Here is a 19,725-nt window from a genome sequence, read left to right on the forward strand (position 1 = left end):
ACGACGTGCAGTGTTTTCTTTGGCTGCTGCGTTCGGCCCTCCCTCATCCTTTCTCCAGGCAATCTGTTGCTCATCCCATCTGCTGTTGACTGCTTCTCTTGCTCTGTTTGTTCGTGTGTGTGTTCCTTTGTGCGTCACTTTGCGCAGGAACTTCGGAGGTGCGTGTGTGTGTGTGGTTGTGTTTGGGCTCCTGCGCGACGGCCCAACGAGGCGCGCACCCGCGTCAACACAGCATGCACGCATAAAAAAATAAAAAGGAAACGCGTCAGACGTAAAGTTTTACCCCGAAGGGAAATGGGCAAAGGTCATCGCATGGGTTGGCGGTCTGCCTGAAATTGTGCGCAGCAGAGCTGTGTCCCAGCGAAGGTGCGCTTGTGGCGCCACTCGGCCGTGTTCCAGTGGAGGCGGTGAGTGGGACGTGCATGCAGTGGTGTGCCTGCATCGCTCTCTGCGGGCCAGTGGCCATGCACTGCTCTGTTTTCTCATTCTCTCCTGCCGCTCTCTCTCTCTCTGTGACTGTCTGTACGGTGCGCATGTGTGCGTCTGTGCATTTCGATGCGCTTGTTCGCCCATGTTCCACAGCCTGGATTATTCATTCATTACGGGAAGATTGTGCGTGCAGGTCACATCATGACAATTCGGGTTATGCTGCAGGCGATGGACCAGGGCCATCTGCTGGTAAACAACGTTGACAAGTATGTCCGCGCAGGACGTGGGGTCATGGTTTACATTGCCTTCCTCTCAGACAGAGACAGCGCACCGATCACCGACGAGGCTCTGCGCCACGCCGTGGATGTGCTGCTCCAGACCAAAATCTTCACGCACTTTTCACCAGAAAAGATGATCAACCAGCCCCAATCGCTGGAAGAGTGTCCTGAGATGGACATCCTCATTGTTCCACAGGCGTCGCTGGGCGGCAAGGTGAAGGGGCGTTCGGTGCAGTTTCACCAGCTCGTCGCCAAGGGCGTGGGCGCAGCGCTGTACGATCGCTTCTGCCACTTTGTCCGCGTCGCCCGCGGAGTGGATGAGTCCCGCGTGGACGCCAATGGGGCACCACTGAACGAAGGAGATGCTCCGAAGGCGGAGGGCTGGATCAAGTACAACTCCCGCGTCATCTCCGGCACCTTTGGGAATCGCCAGGGTCTGCGATTCGAATCGGAAGGGCCGTTCACGCACATGTTTGACATTTGATTCTGGCGACGCCGAAGGGAAAATCGAAGATTGGAGGTGTCGATGCGAGCAACAACTCAAACGCAACGCGCGTGACGCCAGAGCATCCCCTCTGCGTACGTGGAGGTCAGAAGACCTCGCGGCAAACAGTAACGCTCTTCTCGACGCTCGTCTTTCCCCACTCCCTCTCCGCGCGCCAGCCGCATCTTCATCTTGGGCGCGAGTGACAGGTATGCCTTTCGCTCGCGGTTTGGGAAAGGACGAGGAAGACGGTGCAGTGCGCGCACAACCGGAAAGGTATATTTGCAGCGCGTAGAACGTGTGAGAAGGTTGAATCATCTGTGTGTGTGTGTGTGTGTTCGACTCTCTTTCTGCGGTGGTGCGGTCATCGATTGCGGAACGCTGCTCCTTTTCGATGCAGCGTGTACGAAACCGTGCATCCTGTAGCGCTGCACACGCTTTACCGTGTTTACGACGTTTACAGACCCAACGGAAACAATTCGTACGCTTTCCTGTTCTTACCGATAGAGTGTCTATCATTGCTGTCCCTGCGAGGAAAAGAGCACGAAAATATCCTCTTCTGTATTGCGCCCCCCCCCCCATCATCACCACCAGCACTGGCTCTCTTCCTTCCGCTCACCTCTTCTCCGCCACCCTGATCATCTCACAAACAAGCGGCGATTACGTCCGTGTGTACGTGCAGCCTCTCAAGCACTTGCATGTGCGCACTCAAAGAGGTGTTGTGCCATCTGCTTGCGCTCGAAAAGAGGACGACAACGTCTTGTTTGTTTGGTTTCTTTTCCTTCGGCTACCCGCATTTCATCGAAATTCATCTATGGCACTTTCAAGCAGCGGATCTGCCGCGTTGGGGAATAGGATTGCACGGGCGACAGCGGCGGCACCGCAGTGGACAGTACAGCAGCGGTGCTTCCGACAGCTAATGAAGTCGCTTCGAGGTGCCTACTTCCACGACCGCTCGAAACTATTTTGGGCACGGCATCGCGTCCTCGTGGAGTTCTACAAGTACTCCCGCGTGGAAGAGGAGAAAGACGTGCTGCTGCTCGTCGGCATCGGCAACGAAATCGCGACCTTCGTGGCCGAGTACATGAAAGTAGACGTTGGCGCCATCATGGAGCATAACGAAAAGATCCAGTCGCTTCCGGTAGCCAAGGCAAAAAAGTACCGTGAGGAGTATTTGCTACATGAGAAGCAGCATGAGTCGTGGTGTAAGCAGAAGATTCGACTCATGATGGACCGCCGGCCGCCACCACCGTATCCGTTCTCTTAAGTGGCGCACTTGTGGGGGTGGGGAACGGGGGGGGGGGCAAAAGAGGAGAAGAGGGGGTAAGAGTGCGTCTCCTGACGTTTGCTGGCGCACGTGCGGACGAGAGGTGGCAGGGAAGGAGGCGTTTGAGGTGCGCTGAGCCAACAGCCGTAGGTGGCTCGGCTGTCGGCTGACTCTCTCTCTCATTCTCTTTTCCTGCCTTCCATAGAGCGTCCATCCGAGCCCTCTTTGTGCATCATTTCCCCACTTGCCCCCCCCCCCTTCACACACACACACAGCACCCTCACAGTCTCTCCTTACGTGTTCACACAAATACATGAAGAAGAAGCGGTTCGGAAAAAAAAAAACAGAAAAAACCGGGAGCAAAAGAGCCGCGTCACGTATGTCTTCGGGGCAGAGACTCTGCCGCGTGATGGCGCGTCTACTCGGTTTATGTTCCGTGTGTCGCGGAGAGGGTTGTAGTTCTTCCGGACAAGGGCCTCCCGTTCTGTAGAAGACCGCGGCAACTCTATCGATTCTGAACGTCAGGGGTGTTGGCGTCGTTGCTCTGCCAAAATGACCTCTCTCTTTCACTTTGTTTTCCCCTCGTTGATTGTCGTGCTCGCCCACTGCCGGCATTCGCCGCATGGGCCCACTACATCATCGCTTTTGCCCGTGTGTAACCGGTGGGAGGGAGGGGGGCACTCTCTTGAAGGAGTCAGAGCCACCCCTCTATCGTATCCACGAAATCGAAACACGCCCGTGCACACAAACGTGCAGTCGTCGCTCACGTCAAACCACCTCATCGCACACCACCGCACAGGTGCCATCTTTTTTTTTTCCGCGAAGAAGCGAAATCAACCACAAAGAGAAGCCAAAGCGCTCGCATACCCTACTCCATCTTCGTGCGCCTCCTCTCTCTTTCTCCGTCTTTCTACTCGCCACACAGCCTCGGCGCCCGCCCCTCATACTCCCTTTTGCTGTGGTGCTTTTCCGCTACGTTCTGCGAGTGTGGATACACCTCTCTTTTTGTTTCCCCCGTCTCTCTTAGTCTCCTACGCGCACGCCATCGTTGCTGTCGCCGTCACGTGCACAGTCTCCATAGCCATCACAAAAAAAAAAGCAAAACAGAAAACACACACATACGCATTCTTTTTCACGCGCAATGGTTGCCTTCACTCCCGACTCCCGCGGGCGCAACTGCGTCACTATCCACAGCGAAGATGGCTCCAGCGTTACCGTCTATGAGCAAGGCGCGCACGTCAGTAGCTGGAAGACCAAGGATGGAAAAGAGCATCTGTACCTCAGCCCCACTGCCATCTTCGCTGACCGCACCGCCCTGCGTGGTGGCGTGCCGCTGATCTTCCCGCAGTTCGGGGCTTACGGCCCGCTGCAGCCGTCGCACGGCTTCGCGCGCATTCGTTCGTGGAGCATCGAGGATGCCCAGAGCGGCAGGGCGAGCTTTTCGTTGCGCGTGCCCCTGTGCGAGCTGCTGCCGGAGGATTCTTCTCTCACCGATTCCCCGCAGAGCGCCGTCAACCTGCTGTACACGATTTGCTTCAGCAACACCGAGCTGAAGCTGCGTATGAAGGTCACGAACACAAGCGAGGAACAGTCAGCACCGTTTCAGTTTGCCTTCCACACGTATTTCGCAGTGTCCGACGTTTCGAAGACGGTAGTCAGCGGCGTCAACCGCTCTCCTTTCGTCGACAACTGCAAGGCGCGCGGCAACCCGAACACACAGCCGAGCCCGCCGGAGCAACTGTGGATTATTCGTGGCGAGCACGACCGCGTTTACCCCGACCAAGCGTGCGCCATCGTCCTCCAGGACCTGGGCACGAAGACCACGCTTCAAATCTCCAGTCCTAACCTAAGCGACGTGTGCCTCTGGAACCCTGGTGAGTCCAAGTGCGCTGCGATGAAGGACATGCCACCGGATGGCTACAAGCACTTTGTGTGTGTGGAGCACGGCAAAATGCTGAAAAAGGTGGTGGTGCCGCCGTGCTCGAGCTGGACCGGCACGCAGGAGATCGCAATCATAGCTGAAAGTCCTCGTGAGTCGAACATATAGGCACGGTTCGGAGGCAGCAAAAAGGAAAGGAAGCGCGACAGAAACGCTTCCCACGAGGCGTGCATTTCTTCTGCGGCCTCGAGCGCTGGATATGCCTGCTCTTGCCGGTGCACACATACACATGCACACACCTGCTTTCATCCTTTTTCTCCGTCGTCGCTTTGGGCGCGTTGCAGGCGCGGCGACGGGTGGCTTGGTGCAGTGTCCCCAGACTGGGCCGTCTAGCCAACTGCGACCAACACATACATACGCGTAACTCCACATACGCTGAGAGAGCAGAGGCAGAACCGGAAGCAGACGGAGAATGCGCGCGTGGCTGATGCCCACGTATCCGCTAGTCAATATAGTTGCGCACTTCAATGTTACCTGAAACTCACCCATAAAGTTCACGGCCCATCGTTTTTGCCTGTGATGGTATATTCTTCCCCTGCGCATTTCCGAAGTGAATAACTAAATGCTGCGTGCTTGTGTGTGCTCGCGTAGGCGACCTCCTCTGGCACGCACCACCTCACAGTGCGTCGTATCTCAGGGTTCGCTGCCCCCCCCCCCCACTTCCGCTGTCTCCTATCAAATGCCGATCCAACCACTTGTGGTGGTGCCAGGGTTAGGCACCTACGATTAGAGGAGGCCAAACCGATTATACCGCTACGGATGTCGGCGGCGACGTCGTGGATGGCGTGGCATTGGAGCGACCTGGGTACGTGCACACAGCTTGTTCCATCCATACGATTGGGCAGCGTGTGCCCGCGTGACTCAAACGTGTAGCGCACCCTGGCCCTCAACACTGACTACTGGTGGCGGAGCGCCTGAGTGTCACCCCGAGAGAGATACACCAAGTGTGGCGACCTGCATGATGGGGGGAGCGGCAGTGAAGCGACCTGCAAAAAGGCGTGTGGGTGGTGGGTAGAATTTGAGGCAGGGAGCCGAGCTCTGCTGACTGAGTCGGCGCATTGCTGCAGCGCGCGTCCACAGCAGATTCGTGCCACGCGATGTGTCTGTGTGGCAGGCAGTGGCAGAGCGGAGCTGAACTCATGTTGTATGGCAGCGAATGGGCACGTCGAAGGAAAAGCCAAATCATTTTTTTTTATCACTTTGATGTCCTGGTGCGTGTTTGGGGAGCATTCGATGTTGCCACGTGTTCATGTGCGCATATGTTTGCTTCGCTTGGTTTCTTGCTTCCGTTTTCTCATTGTATCTGGTCCATCCACGCACACACACACACACACACAAACCTCCTTTTTTTCATCGGTCTCTCCACTGCCTTTGCGGATATGCCCGCATGTGTGCTTGTGTGTGTGTGTGTGTGCCTTCACGTGCTCTGTAGTGTATCTGACGTGTATCATCGACAGGGGGAGGGTACGTCAGCGCCCGGCGTTACGTGTTTGCGTGTGCATATAACCACGGGTGTGCGTGGACGGGCATCGGCACATGCCGCCTTAGCCGTTCTCCATGGTATTTGCATGACTACAGGAGTGAGTTCGATGGCTGAAACATCTCATTAGTATTGCTTACGTTCTCTCTCATTTTATGCACTTGTTGCTCTCTCCGTGGGAGTGCTCGAGAGGCCGTTTATTATTATTATGTGTGTGTGTGTCGTGTTGATGATGCGACTCGCATGCATCACGACTGTCAGCGACGTGTTGCATCAAGGCGAGCTCCCCGTCCTCCTTTATATGCCTATGCTGAGGCGGGGTAGATGGATCCCTTGCACCTCAGAGCAGCACTACAGAGGAAAAGAGAAAGCGTGGGATGAGGGTACACGTGTGCTTGCGTATACGCTACAGAACAGGAGCTGCGGCAGTTGAAAAAGAAAACAGAACGGCATCATCATGTCACGAGGGGCAGCCAAAGGATTCTAAGGACGCGGAAGACAGAGGAACCCCTTGTGGCGGGCTGTGGGGCGGTGTGCCGCAGGGAATGCAAAAAGCGGGTGCACCTCTGCTCTCAACGTTGAGCATTTGTTTTTTTTTTCCGTGCAACGCTCACGGCCGCCTTACCTGGTCCAAAGTCATTCAGAGCTTGCGGCCTCTTGGGGACACGGGAAAGCTACCCGCATGCGCGAGAAACCCACCCCTGCCTCGTTCTTCGCAGCACTCCCGCTCTCCTTAGCTTGTGCTCTCGCCACGCAGACACACACACACACGCGCACTGGCTCTGTCTCTTACGTTTGCGTCCTTTACCGTCTCCTGTTTTCCTTCCTCTGCGCCTTCTCCCCTTAGCCCTCCTCCACCCGGCGAACAGAAACATTTTCTCGCAAATCAAGGCGCGAGAAGACAACGCAAAGGAAAACGGAGGCGCACGCACATACGCACAAAGGTGGTCTCTCCTCTTTCTCATCCGTTCTTTTATTTATGTGGTGTGTGTGTGTGCCTTTTGGCTCCTGTCCCCTTGTCGTCCCATCTTTTGTTTCCTGCATACCTCTCTTTCTCTCAGTAGCAGCAGCCGTGCATCGCGACCTACAGATCAAAGTCGTCACCTCCTCCTATTCTTCCGCGCTCGCACAGACACGCACGCACGATTTCCATTACCCTTCCCCCTACCCTCTTCTTTCTCCGTCTAACGTGCGTCTGCGGCGTCCTCAGTGGAGGGGGGCCGCGGCAGCCTCGTGTGAGTTGAGGTGCAAACGAAAACGGGAAGTGTAATAAACGAGAACGAAAAAAAAGCGTCGTGGGCTTCCGAGGCACTGGGCATGCACGCACGCACACAGACAGACAGATACATACAGCGGAAAACGAAAATTAGAGGTGTGCGGCGCGGGGGCATTTCCCCATCTCCTGTCGATTGAAGTCTGTCTCTACTTTGTTTCCGGCATTGAGGGGAGGCACGCACAAGATCGAACCTGCTCTCCCTCTCTCTCTTCTGAACCCTTTTCCGGCGGCGCGCATCAAGTCTGCTCTGTCGCTCGACCGGTTAAGCCAACGCGTCAAGAAATCGGCACTACACGACAAGCAGGTTATCATTTTGTTTTGGTGCCCGAGAAGCTAACGGTGGGGCCAACCGTTACCCCACCTATCCCTCCACCCCCTTCCCATCCACGTATAAACACAAGAAACGAGTAGACGCGCAGCGCAGTATTTGCCCCCCCCCCGTGTCGCGGAAAGGTTTGCTTATCTTTGTTGTGGTGTTTGTCTCCTGTTTCACTTGAGTGGCTCCGCTGTCGCTTTTCTTTTTTCTTCGTTCTGTTTGCCAGAAGCACCAAATCTCCGAGACACGACGGTGGAGAGTGTGCGCGCCCATTTCTCCTTTGATTCGTAGTTCCCCCCCCCTCTCCCCTCTTTCTCTGTCTTGAGGTTCCTTCTTATATTTTCGTTTTTCTGCGTGTGCCAGTGAGGTGCGCGCTCGTATCTCTCTCTCCTCTGTTCGTGGAATTTGGGCCCACTCGTGTATTTCTTGTCTGTCGCTCGACACGAGCGAGTCTTGTCACCCTTCCCCAGCTATCCGACCAGAGCCGCCTCTTATTTGAACCCGGGATCCCCACCGCTCCACCTATTCGTGCCGTCTCTCTCTCTCTCTCTTTCCCTCGCGGCCTTGTTCACATACATTCTTGTTCTCTTCTTTGGTTTCCTTTTTTTTTTTACTTCTCTCGCCGCGCAGACACAAACACAGACAGAGGTGCACACTTTATTCTTCATCTCTCAGACATCAAATTTTTTGTTGCTTCCTTTCCTTCGTATTCTATATCTACCCTCCATCTCCGCCCCGGATGCACCTTACCTAAACCTCTCGCATTTCTCTCCATCTGTATTACCTACTCCTTCTTTCGCGCCATCATTTTAGTTCGCGGCTGCTTACTGTGGTGGGTGTATTGTGTTTTTCTGTGTTCTTTTCGTGTGCGTGTGCGTGTATTTCTTTGTGGTTGCTCTCTTCGTTCACGGTCGCTTCGTATTCGGCTCTGCAAACTCTTCGGTGTTTCGCTGTTGGCGCGTGCACACGTGTGATTGTAGGTACCATTTCCTTCTTTACTTGCGAATTTCGTTTTTGTGCATGTGTTGATCTGTCTTCGTGCGCCTGCCTTTTCTCTCGCCCGTGCGCTCGCGTGTTGCGTCTTAATGTGCGTGTCTGTGCATCCACGTACTCGTGGTGTTTCTCTGCACCTTTGACTGCTGGGGATCTTCTATAGCCCGTCCCGCTCCGCCTCTCAAAAAGATTCCCACTCGAGCAGACGGTTAACCCACACACGGTCGCGCCTTTTTTTCTTCTGTCCATCTCTGCATACGCTTACCAGCCCGAATAGCGCCCCATTCACATCTTTTTTTTTTTGGTTCTCTACCAATCCTGCTTCTCTACACTTCTTGCGGTTCTCTCTTTTGACTTTTCCAATAGAACTACCTATACCTCTTGTGGCAGCCATCAGCCCCCGCCCTCGCCTTTCCGTGCACGGGCGCACGCGCGAGTCGACAGAAACGGAGAGCGATACGCCTGTGTCTCTCTGTGTGGTATGAGCAAGTTTGAGTGGTCTTTCCTGTGCTTACTTCCCGTGTTCACCTTTTCCGCTGTTTTTCTTTTGTTCCGTCTTTTCGCTCGCACCACTTCCTTTCAAGTTGCACCTCCTCTCTGTCTCTTCTTTTTTTCTCTCTTGTATTTGGTTTCTCTTGGAGTTTTCCTTCTTTTCTTTTCTGTGCGCGTGCGTGCGTAATTGTTCTCCTTCTCTTGCGTGTGTGTGCTTGTGTTTAGATTTCCTTTTCGGCCTTGAAGCTTGTGCCTTGGTGATCGAGACGGAGATAAACACTCTATCGCCACCGCTACCCTGCCGGTTAGACACAAGCGCTCTTTCTCTGCTTTCTCTACCAACACCTCTCCTATTTTGTTTCTTTTTTTTTTTTATTTTTCTGATTGCACTCCTCGACTTGTCCGTATCTCTTCGTATCTCTCCTTCGCTTGGGTTTGCGGCCGCTGTTTTCGCTCTCATTTTGTGTGTGTGTGTGTGTTTTCACGTGTGCTCCTGCTGCAACCTACCTCGCCTTGACTGGCTTCCGTTTCTGTGGAACGCTTATACAAACATTCACAAACGTACTCAAACACGCACGAACGTGCACTCAAACGTCACACATCTCCTCTTTCTTTCTTCTCTCCCTCAGACACCTTCCGTTATACGTTATACGTTTTCTTTTTTTCTTGTGTGTGTGATTATTGCTTGTTTTCTTTTCTGCTGTTTTTTTGTCACTTGATTATTGACTTCATCACACCACCGTCACACGACTGCCTGAGAACGGGCAGTCGTGTTTGCCCACGAAGCGCTGAAACACGCACACACGCATACACGCCTCTCGAAACGACGCCACGGAAGAGGAACAACTGCGTCGCTGTCCCCTTGGGCTCTCTTTTTGTCTTTTCGCGCCCTCTGGGCAACACGTGGAAAGAATACTGCGAGAAGAGAGCGAGAACAGAAAAGCGGCGACGAGGGTTGGAATTGAAGCCGACGAAAAAGGTGAAAACAGCGCGCGCGAGTATAACAGAAAAGCGCGCACCTTACATCAGCACCTGCAAGAAGACAGAGAGGAGGGCGACGCATAACGGGTGGGGGAGTGCTGAACATCCAAACACACATATAGGGGACGCGCACGCGACCAGCAGTGGAGAGATTCGAAGCCCTAGAAAAATTGAAGGATCACACGAGCTGTGGATGCTCACAGGTAGTCAGCCAAGAGACCTCCGCCGCTCGCCTCTCGTCCTCTTGCTTTGATCGTGCAGCTCGGTTGTGTTTGTGTCCTTCGGTCCAATCGCTGTGGGGCGCCCTATCATCCTTCCACCTCACCCATACGCACATCCGCTCTACCACATCGATATTGCTCATTTTCGTTCTCCCTTGTGGTCATCCTCCCTGTCGTCACGCAGGGTAGCGGAACAACGAAGAACAACTCAGGAAGGAAAGCGTCCACGTATACTGAGCACACAGAAGGCTTTATATCCTTTTTTCTTTCTCGTTGTCTTTGGTGTCCGCTTTTCTTCCTCTCTCTCTTCGTGAGTTTGCCAGTCGCGCCCACACTCGCCCGTCTTCTGTGACCTACTCTCATCTTCTGTTCGCTTGTGCGCTTCTTTTTTTTTGTTACCGTTTCTTTACTTTGAGTGTTCCGTTTTTTTTTGTTTCGGTTTCGATTCTTGTAGCTTATAAGAGCACGCTGGCACAAACATAATTAGAAGTCCTCCTCCTCTATCTCCTCCTGCACGCGTCCCCTCTCCCTCCTGCAGGGCTCTGTGAACTCTTTCGACGCCCGTCTTTTTTTTTTACCAGACTCATTTTCATTTAGCGGTGTGTTCCGTAGTTTCCGTTTTCCTTCTCCCCCGTTTTACGTTCTCCACCTCTGTGTTGCACACTGAAGAGACATACAGACGCGTACGAAGGCGTTGCGGGGCGGTACGAGATTCAGCAGGCGACGACGAGTACTGGTGGAGGTGCTGAGTAGCATACAAGACGGACACTCTCCCATACGCTTAGGCGGACAGTCTGGCTCGCATCGCCGCGCCCTCAAACCGCTCCCTTCCTCCATCTACCCAAAGAGAGCGAAAAAAAAAAAATAAAGGGTGGGCGGGAAGCGAAGGAAAAGGCAGAAAACAGCGCTGAAAATGTACTTTTGTTGTAATGACACCTTCTTGACGTCATTCGCCTTGGACACCCTGCTCAGCAAACTGGTCGCCGAGGTATGCGAGAAGCGGCCAGTTAGCTCTCGCCAAGTGCTGGAGCTGATGCGGGAGGCGCTCGAGACGCAGAAGATGCAGCAGTGGTACTACTCCGAGACAGTCCGCTCCTTCAACGACGCCGTCAACTCGCTCAGCCGCCGCGGCTTCCCGCTTCAGATGGCGTGTCCTCTGTACTTTCGCATCCCACAAGAAGACGGCGGTGTGCACGAGTTGTTCCGCTACGGCTCAGAAATCGCGGTAACACCGAACAACTACGACCATTTTGAGCTCATGCTCAAGCGGTACCAAGCTGTCGTGAACGGCGAGCTGTCGCAGGAAGGCTACTACGACGCCGTGCGCCACCTGCTCCCCATCAGTGCCCACTGCAATTTATTGAACTCTAGCTACACACCCATCATCAATTTTCTGCAAGAGTGTCTACTGAACCCGCGCTCGCAGTGGGCCATCCAATCGTCCTCGGTGTGGGATCAGCTGGGGGTCACGTACGCCGTGCCATTTGCCGGGAGACTCTTCGCGGTCGACCCGACCAAACCCGTAACAGCCCTTGTGCCTTTCGAGGACGCCAACCGCTATGTGGAGATGGCCAGTGAGCGCTGCAGAACACTCAGCAGCCTTCTGACCACTGGCGCGTCGCTTAATGTGGTGCGCAGGGCAGCTGCTGCCGCCGCGTCGCCGCCCTCGGCGTCACCTGGGCGCGCAGCGGTCATATCGGCGCCGCCCACCATCACCGTGGCCAGCAGCGCCGCCACAAGTGAGGAAGCGAGGCCGTGGGAAGCGTTTGAGGCCATCGGCCTGCGCCCCGAGGTGTTCGGCGACATGTCGCCAGCTGAGATCGAATTTTGGAAGTACATCCTTCGACTGCGGCAGTCGCCTTCGCAGATCCACGACATCTCCTTTCACTTAGAATTTGGGCCGCACCACATGGACCTCAAAGAGAACGGCCGCTTTATTCCTGTGACGCGGCTGAACCTGAATCAGTTCATCCAGGCGGTCGTGGCGAAGCAAGACGAGGTGCACAGGTACATCAATGAAGTTGCCCTCGGAACGCCAACGCACAGCAACACGTCCAGGGGCGCAGGAGGGGGAGGGGAGGGGTCCGCGGGCCCACCTCCGCCCCCAGTGGCGGCCTCTAACACAGCGGCCACACAGCTGACGCCGCCACCGCAACAGGATATCAAAATCCCAGCGCAGCCGCCACCACGCACAGTCGGATCTGAGGCGGCCTCCGCGGTCGGCCACACACAAAGCGAAGCGCACCGTGGCAACGAGGCGCACCTCACGCTGCGCGACGTAGACTCAACGGTGGTGCGTTCTATCATGGAACTGCGCTCGCAGTATCAGCTCGGCCGGCTGACGAAGACAGAGTTGAATGCGCGGCAGCTGCGTTTTTGCCTGCCCTGCCACGATGGTGTCTACAACCTTATACCGAATGGTCGGCACATCCAAGTGGCAACAGGCAACATTGGCATCTTCCTCCAGTACGTTGAGGAAGAAAGGAAACGTGTGGAGGCTTTATCTGGTGGCAAGGCAGAGGACAGCGCAGCACGCGCTTGCTCGCACTCTGCCGAAGCGACGACGGGCGGAATCAGGTCCTTAAGCGTCATGCAACGCGACCGCGAGCGTGTCTACGGTACAGTGGAGGAAGCAGACGCCGATGTAGGGTACTGGACAGACAAGAACTTGCTTGACATTTGGACCTACGAGTGCACGACAGAGTGCTTGTTGAAGTCGAGCATGTCTCCAGAAGAAATAGTGCGGCAGACACAGCTACAATGGGACACGAACTTCCTTAGTAGCAAGGACTGCCCCTACGCGAATGCGTCAGAAGATGGGTGTGTCATCCTGCCCAAGGACGTCAAGACGTATCTTCGGCTCTTGCGTAGACGCCTACAGTCCATTCGATTGGCAATCTTAGATGCGGGCAAGTACCCTCAAGAGCCATCCGAGTGGGATGTTGCAGAGTGGGATGTGGTTACTCCGTCTACGCCGCCAGTGGAGCTCGAGATCCCGGCAAGCGTTCACGCCCTCACGTCCACGCCCGAGAATCTTAACATGTTCTCACCTACACACAATACCGGTGGTCTTTTGGCACCGTCGCAGTCACTTAATTTGTAGATGATGCGATGCATTTCCGTTCTGCGTGAGGTTTTTGAGAATGGCACCGTCTTTTGTTTTGCATTGCCCCACCTTTTCTTTTCGTTTTTTTTGGTTCTTCTTCGCGTGAGTGGGTCTGTACTGTTTCCCGTATTATGGCGTGTGACGTTGTTTTTTTTTTTTTTGTTTTCTTCCAGTGGGTGTGGGTGTGTTTTTCTTGGGGGGCGGCGGTGTTCCGTCTCATCATCAGTCCATGCCTCACATACGCTATCAGAATCACTATAGTACGTCCTTCTCTTCCCCTCCCTCCTTTCCTCCCTTATGCCTCTTCTACATGTTCTCTCTCCCATCCCCGTCTCCATCCCATCCCATCTCCCGACCTACTAGACTCTTGTTTTGGGTAATTCTGTGGTCTTCTTCGCTCTGCCCAAACCATCGCTTTTCAGTTTTCTGTGTCATCTTGCGTGTGGGTCTCTTGCACCACCCCTTTTTTTTTCGTTGTTTTATTTTGTTGTTTCCTGTGGATTTTTCACCGTTTGGCTGCCCTCCTCGTCCTCCTCCTAACCCGCCACTTGCGTGTGTGTGTGTGTGTGCTTGTGTGTGTGTGTAACCTGTCGAACGTGTATCTCTTTTTGATTTCGCTTCTTGTTTGTTTCTTTGTGGTCTCTGTCGGGTGTTTAGCTCTTTTTTTTTTGCTTCGGCTATCTGTGTTTTTCGCTTTCTTGACTTTCTCCGTTCGAGTTCTCCTGCCTAGCACTGGTCCCTCTTTCTGATCACTTCTCTGTTTCTCCACCACTACCACATACACACCTGCGTCTCCTTTTTTTCCATTGCCGCGGTCTTCATTCAAACTGAGCTATGTGTGTGTGTGTGTGTGTGTGTGTGTTTGCGGGCTTTTTCTTCGTGTGCATGCCTTGCGATGTGTGCTTTTTTTTCCTTGCGCGTTGCTTTCCTCTTTTATCTTGGACTCTTTTTTTTTGGTGGTGTGTGTTTACGTCCACACTCATCTACAGAGCTACTCAAACGCGCATACGCCTATACGCACACAGCTGCAGGTCCCTGTCTCCCGTGCTGTCTGCCAATGTCTCTTTTCTTTCTTACTGCACCTCCTTCTTTTCCGATTATGCTCCCTCGCTTTAGGACAGACGATATACGCAGACTAAACTTTTTTTGTGGAGAGAGGGAAGGGAAGGGAAGGGAAGGAAGAAGGGGGAGGGGGGCGGAAGCGCACAGTTTTGACTTCGTTGTTTCATACAGTGTTTCTTTTGTTGTTGGAGTGCGCTCTTCGGCTTTCTGTTCACTTTTTAGTTTTCTTGATTCCTCTGCGGCCCTGATGAAAGGAGACACACCTCAGAGTGCATCACATGTCCGGGTCCAGTACCCCCCCCAAAAAAAAAAAACTCTGTGTGTGTGTGTGTGGAGAAGCCGAGCAGCCCCCCTCCCCTCCCCATCCCTTGCCAAATGCCGAACAACTTGTGGTGATACCAAGGTCAGGTGCGTGCGATCCGGGGAGTTCAGAGTGATTTATCGCCACTGACGTCGGCGTTGAGGTCGTGGATGGCGTGGCATCGGAGCGACCTGCGGCACCACACACACTTGTAGGCCCCATGTTGAAAAGGAGAAAACAAAAACTGAGAAGAGAAACGGGAAAAGGGCGCGCACCTTTTCTCCTGCAACGTCCAACTCAAGGCTCTCGCTCTCTTGCGCATCAACCGTCTGCTCCGAAATGAAGGCTAATTGCGGAAAGGAGTGCAAATGGCACGAGTACGTTTCCCATTAGCGCGCATGGCGCGGGATGAACGTTTATGAGCTCCTCTGGAAAGCATTGAGGAGCGCTGTATAACAAGGAAAAGTGTTTTCTTCCTCTCCCTTTCCCCGTAGGCATCCTCCTGACCTGCGCCTTACTCTTCCAGCGCAAGCCGCGCCAGGTCTCCCCTCTCGTCTCGGCGATAAGAAAAACAAAAATATGTGAACCCCATGGCTTTTGTATGTCATGCCTAGCACAACCCCTCTTTCTCCTTTCCACTCCTTTGCTCGTTTTCGCGGCGTCTATTCGCGTCAATTTCACGATCTTCACCCCACCTCCTCTCGCCCACCCACCCACCCACCCCCTCCTTACCATCGCTATCAATCTCCACAAATCGCGAATACGCAACTTCTCTCGTGCGCCGACATCGGCATCCACAATCATAGCAACTCGCGTATCGTTGCTTTACTAGTGCGCTCAGTGCTTCTCACTCCCTCCAGCCTCCTCCTCTCTCCGTGCCAACGCTGGTGCGTGTTTTGCATAGAGCTACCGCTTTTCTCTCCTCCTGCACATTTTTGTTGTTGTTGTCTATTGTTATTTATTTGTGTTTGTGCGTTCTTTGTTTCTGCGCATACCCCTCTCGTTGGTGATTAGCGTGTCTGCCCCCGAGTTTGAAAGTGGGTAGTCTTGGTCTACAGACACAGTGGCAAGCTTGTTGCACGTGGCACTGTGGACGTGTCTGTGTTTGTCAGCCGTCTTATTCGCCTCGACTACAGCAACGGGGCGTTTGCGCTCTTCCGTCCGCGTCCTCTTTCCATCCCTCCCGCCCTCCTCCTCATCTCGCGTTCTTTTTTTCCCTTCTCTGACCGTCAAGTGTTGTCGTCTTTCACCCGATCTCGTCGAATCGTTGGCGCTGAGCTGCCCGCTCTCTTCGCCTTTAGACAGTCGCTCTCGTTTTTTTTGCTTCTCTTCTGGTCGTGGAAGTAGCAATACGCAGGAGCGAAAAAAGGGAAGAAAGTGCCGACGTCCTCAACACGCAGGGGCGTACCACTCTCCGATTTTTTTTCCTCTTTCGTCACAAGTTTGATAGCCGTCACGGCGCTCGTTTTCTCTCGCTGATTAGCCGCACAGATGTAAGAAAAGCGGTGATCATTGTGTGTTTCAGGAAAGTGATCCAGCCTCTGCTTGCCGCTGTCTTGTGCGCGCCAGTGCACGTGTGTTTTATACGCTATCATCTCTTGTCTTCCCTCTCTGATTGGCCTTTGTTCTTTTCTCCAAAGTCTAAGGTGACGGAGAGCATCCGACGGAAAACAAAAAAGAAGAATCTTTTTTTTTTTCGCGCTCCTTAGCCTGGCGCGGCGTGTGTGTGTGTGTGTGTGGGCACCGCTTGAAGGAGGTGGAACACTGGGCTAGTCTTTCTTGTTTGTTTTCATTTGTGTACCTTTCATGAACGAGGCAGCGCCCTTTTGTGTGGCTCCGCAGACGTGGCAGGGCGGCCTCGCTCGCTACCCTGCTAGTCAGTCGCATGTCTGGAACAACAACATAATTCTTCAGCCGGAAGACATTGATGTGGAAGTGTTCAATGCCATGTGCCAAGTGGAGAATCAATACAACAAGAACGAAATCAGCGTCGAGGACTTCGAGATGCTCCAGCTGACGTTCTGTCTCTTCACGGTGAACCAGTCATGCTACGACTTGATCCCGAACGGGCGTGAAATCCGTGTTACGCAGGCGAACGCCTTCGAGTTCTTCCAGCGTGTTCACGCTGCCTACGATAATCTGAAGCAGAGGCCGGCTTTGAACCAACCAACCCAGTCGAGCCCTCGCCCACGACTCCGCACATCAGGAGCGCGGTTGCGCCTCACCGGTCAAGACACAGACAGCCTAGAGTGGATTCGGTGGACTGCGCAGAACGACCCAGCTGCGCTTGCCTTTCATCCAGACGAACCGCTACGCTGGGCAGTCGTACCGCGCGGTCGCGACTTTATGATTCGCGTGCAGCCAGAGGGAGAGAACACGTTTGTCGACCCGAACCACCTCACCCTCTTTCTCGACATGCTGGCCGTCTTGCTGACCGAGATCGAGCGCGCCATCTCCGTGTTCGGCTACTACCCGCCCAACTGCGTATCAGCCGCCCCCGTCGAGTGCGCTGACGAGTATTCTATTTGCACCTCACACTCGACTCGCGCGACTCGCTTACCCTTTCCGTCGCAGCGCGTCAACAGCCGTGGGCGCTCGGCATTGCACAAGTTCGCGATGTCAGTCACCGCAGCAGCAGCAGCCACGGAGCAGAATCGCAGGACCGTATGCCGTGCCTCATCGGCAGACCTAGAGAATCAGCGTGCACTCTTCTCCCCCACTCACGACACCGGCGGCCTGCTAGCGCCTTTCCAAGAATGGAACGTGTAGCAGTGTGGCAGAGTAGCACGCGCTGCAGAGCATGGAGTGAAAGAGTCACTTTGAGCTACTCATTGAGCTGCGTCTATGAGGGCAGGCGGGGGGGGGGGAGGTGTCTTCTATGGCGATCCTCACCTATCTTCCTCCCCCTTCCCCTTCTTCCTGATGACCATGCAGCGTTACTACGCCTTCTGCTTCTCTTTCTTGCTTTTGCATTGCCCTCTCTCGGCCTGTGTGCTTGTTTTGTTCTCTTTCAGCTCCCCCTTTTCTCCCGTTTTTGTTTCTGCACACACACCTGTTTCTGTGTGTGTGTGTGTGTGCATGTGTGTGTGCGTGTGCGTGCAGGTGTGTTTCTTCGAGCCTTCATGTTGTTGTTCATTTCCTTTGCATGTATCTCTGCTACCGCCTTCTTTTCCGTTCTTGGCATTTCTTTTTTTTTTTTCTGTGGTGTGTGTTCTGCGGCTCCTTGTGCTTTTGCCTCTCCTCTCGCCACGTCATTAGATTCACTTGTCTTCTTTGTCACCACTCCGAGTGGCTCCCTCACCTTACCTTGTCCCTCAAACAACCGCCATCACAACATCTTCTGAGCTCCTTTGGTATTCTCGCTCTTCTTATACACAGGAAAGAAACGCAGATCTCGAAGGGTTGGGGGTGGGGTGGTAAGGGAGCGGGATTAGGCTGTGTTGTTGTTTTCGTGCTTCTGTAAGCCTCTGCTCTCTCTCCCCCTCTATCGCCTTCTCCCTCCCTTCGGCTATCTCTCTCTCTATTTTCTTATTTTGGCGCGTATCAGTTTGATCACGGTTTTGCCTCTCGTTGTTCTGTCTTTTAGAGCTCGCTTTCGTATTTGTGTGTGTGTGTGTGTGTTTGTGTAGATGTGTGTATCAGCATGCCCCTTCTCGTGTCCTTCTCTCTATGATCATGTTGCCCCTTACGCCACTTCCTGTTTCGCTCTCTTCTGCGCTTTTTGTTTTCCTGTTTTCGTTGCGCTCCCTATGATTTCGTCTTGTACTACTGTGTGTGTGTGTGCGTGTGTCTTTCGGAACGCGAATCGTTTGTGATACGCCTGCAAGTACGGCGCTGTAACATAGTGCTTCTCCGGTCGCCTTCACCTCCCGCCCCCGGTACCCCATTTTCGGATTCTTCATTCCATTTTTTTTTCGTCGTTTGAGTGTTCCCCTTTGTGCATGAATGCGTGTTTTGTTTGTTTTCGGCGGGGGTGCGCCTCATATACGACGGACATTAGTGTGTGCGTGTATTCGCGCATGCGAGTTCGCGATCCAGTTATACACGGTTGGCGTCTCTACGGCTCTCTCAACACCGCCGGCGGTACCTCCTTGTCATCCTCACCGCTGTTTGGGAGGGAAAGACAGCGAGTCTGTGTGTGTGAGTGTGTCTGTTCGCATGTGACGTGAGACGCACTAGTCCTTTGTTTTTTGCGCCCTCCCCTGGTTGGCAGTCTCGTCTTTCCCTGTCCCGTACGGCTCATTGTATGCACGTTTTTTTTTCTTCCTCGGCTTTTGTTTTTTTTCGTGGTTGTCGCTGTTTTTCCCCCCTTGTCGCGCAATAGAAAAGGGCTGTGCTGGCGACGGCGGTCTCACAGCAGGGTGTCGTTGCCTTTGCTCCCTCTCCGTTTCTATGCATCTCTCTTCCGATCGCGGTACGTTTGACATGGAGCGTGAAGCAAGGTGGTATTCGTGTGTTTCAGCGCTCTAATTTGCCTCCTGCAGTTTCTTGTGTTTTCGGGTTTCGCGTTGTTGAGACTACAGGAGCGTTTGCGCGCGCGTCTTGCGAAAGTGTCCTTGGCGTTTGGTTACACACTCGCCTCCCTCTCTCCTCCTCCCCCTCCTCTTCTCAGCCTTTCTCCGAGGCCCGCTTGACGCAAAGGACCCTTCTCTCCCTCTCCGCACACCCTCCCATGGCTCAGTCTCATCCGCTGCTTCTCTCCTTCTTCGCTGTCGGATCATGCATCGGCGCTCAGGTGGAGGTGCGCTTCACATACCCGAAGCACACACACACACGCGCGTAGAAAGAAGAGCGACAAGTGAGCAGCACCAGCCATGGAGAGAGGGCCAAGTAGGGCGCTGGAAACGCAGGCGAGTGAAACAGCGCAGCGGTAGCGGGGAGAGGTACGGCGCCGACGCTTACAGTCGAAAACGATCCATGCACCCCTTTTATTGTTCGTTTTCGCTGCCGTTTGTGTGTGGGCGCAGTGCGAAGGGAGGGAGGCATGAGGCAGCAAACAAAAAGTATCCTCAAAGGCCCCTGACTACCGCATAAGGAGCGACTGTAGCGCCGCTCGGGCCCTGTTGTGATCTGCATCGCTAGTCCGCATATGTGCACATG

The 19,725-nt window shown here is 54.0% G+C and overlaps 6 protein-coding genes across 6 annotated transcripts; all 6 read left to right on the forward strand.

Annotated features, from left to right (window-relative positions):
* Positions 1-555: 555 nt before the first annotated feature.
* LDBPK_343140 (hypothetical protein, conserved) lies at positions 556-1,191 on the forward strand (the record flags this gene model as incomplete). Its single annotated transcript, XM_003864425.1, has 1 exon — positions 556-1,191. One exon carries the CDS (start codon positions 556-558, stop codon positions 1,189-1,191), a length of 636 nt encoding a protein of 211 aa, XP_003864473.1.
* Positions 1,192-2,005: 814 nt separating this feature from the next.
* On the forward strand, positions 2,006-2,458 carry LDBPK_343150 (hypothetical protein, conserved; the record flags this gene model as incomplete). The annotated part of the gene is made up of 1 exon (XM_003864426.1): positions 2,006-2,458. The coding sequence occupies one exon, from the start codon at positions 2,006-2,008 to the stop codon at positions 2,456-2,458; it is 453 nt and encodes a 150-aa protein (XP_003864474.1).
* A 1,141-nt stretch (positions 2,459-3,599) lies between these two features.
* LDBPK_343160 (aldose 1-epimerase-like protein) lies at positions 3,600-4,505 on the forward strand (the record flags this gene model as incomplete). Its single annotated transcript, XM_003864427.1, has 1 exon — positions 3,600-4,505. One exon carries the CDS (start codon positions 3,600-3,602, stop codon positions 4,503-4,505), a length of 906 nt encoding a protein of 301 aa, XP_003864475.1.
* A 6,564-nt stretch (positions 4,506-11,069) lies between these two features.
* LDBPK_343170 (hypothetical protein, conserved) lies at positions 11,070-13,259 on the forward strand (the record flags this gene model as incomplete). Its single annotated transcript, XM_003864428.1, has 1 exon — positions 11,070-13,259. The coding sequence occupies one exon, from the start codon at positions 11,070-11,072 to the stop codon at positions 13,257-13,259; it is 2,190 nt and encodes a 729-aa protein (XP_003864476.1).
* A 3,172-nt stretch (positions 13,260-16,431) lies between these two features.
* On the forward strand, positions 16,432-17,394 carry LDBPK_343180 (hypothetical protein, unknown function; the record flags this gene model as incomplete). Its single annotated transcript, XM_003864429.1, has 1 exon — positions 16,432-17,394. One exon carries the CDS (start codon positions 16,432-16,434, stop codon positions 17,392-17,394), a length of 963 nt encoding a protein of 320 aa, XP_003864477.1.
* Positions 17,395-19,344: 1,950 nt separating this feature from the next.
* LDBPK_343190 (hypothetical protein, unknown function) lies at positions 19,345-19,659 on the forward strand (the record flags this gene model as incomplete). Its single annotated transcript, XM_003864430.1, has 1 exon — positions 19,345-19,659. The coding sequence occupies one exon, from the start codon at positions 19,345-19,347 to the stop codon at positions 19,657-19,659; it is 315 nt and encodes a 104-aa protein (XP_003864478.1).
* Positions 19,660-19,725: the final 66 nt, after the last annotated feature.

This window comes from Leishmania donovani, chromosome 34, assembly GCF_000227135.1.
Source record: "Leishmania donovani BPK282A1 complete genome, chromosome 34".
Classification (NCBI taxonomy): domain Eukaryota; phylum Euglenozoa; class Kinetoplastea; order Trypanosomatida; family Trypanosomatidae; genus Leishmania; species Leishmania donovani.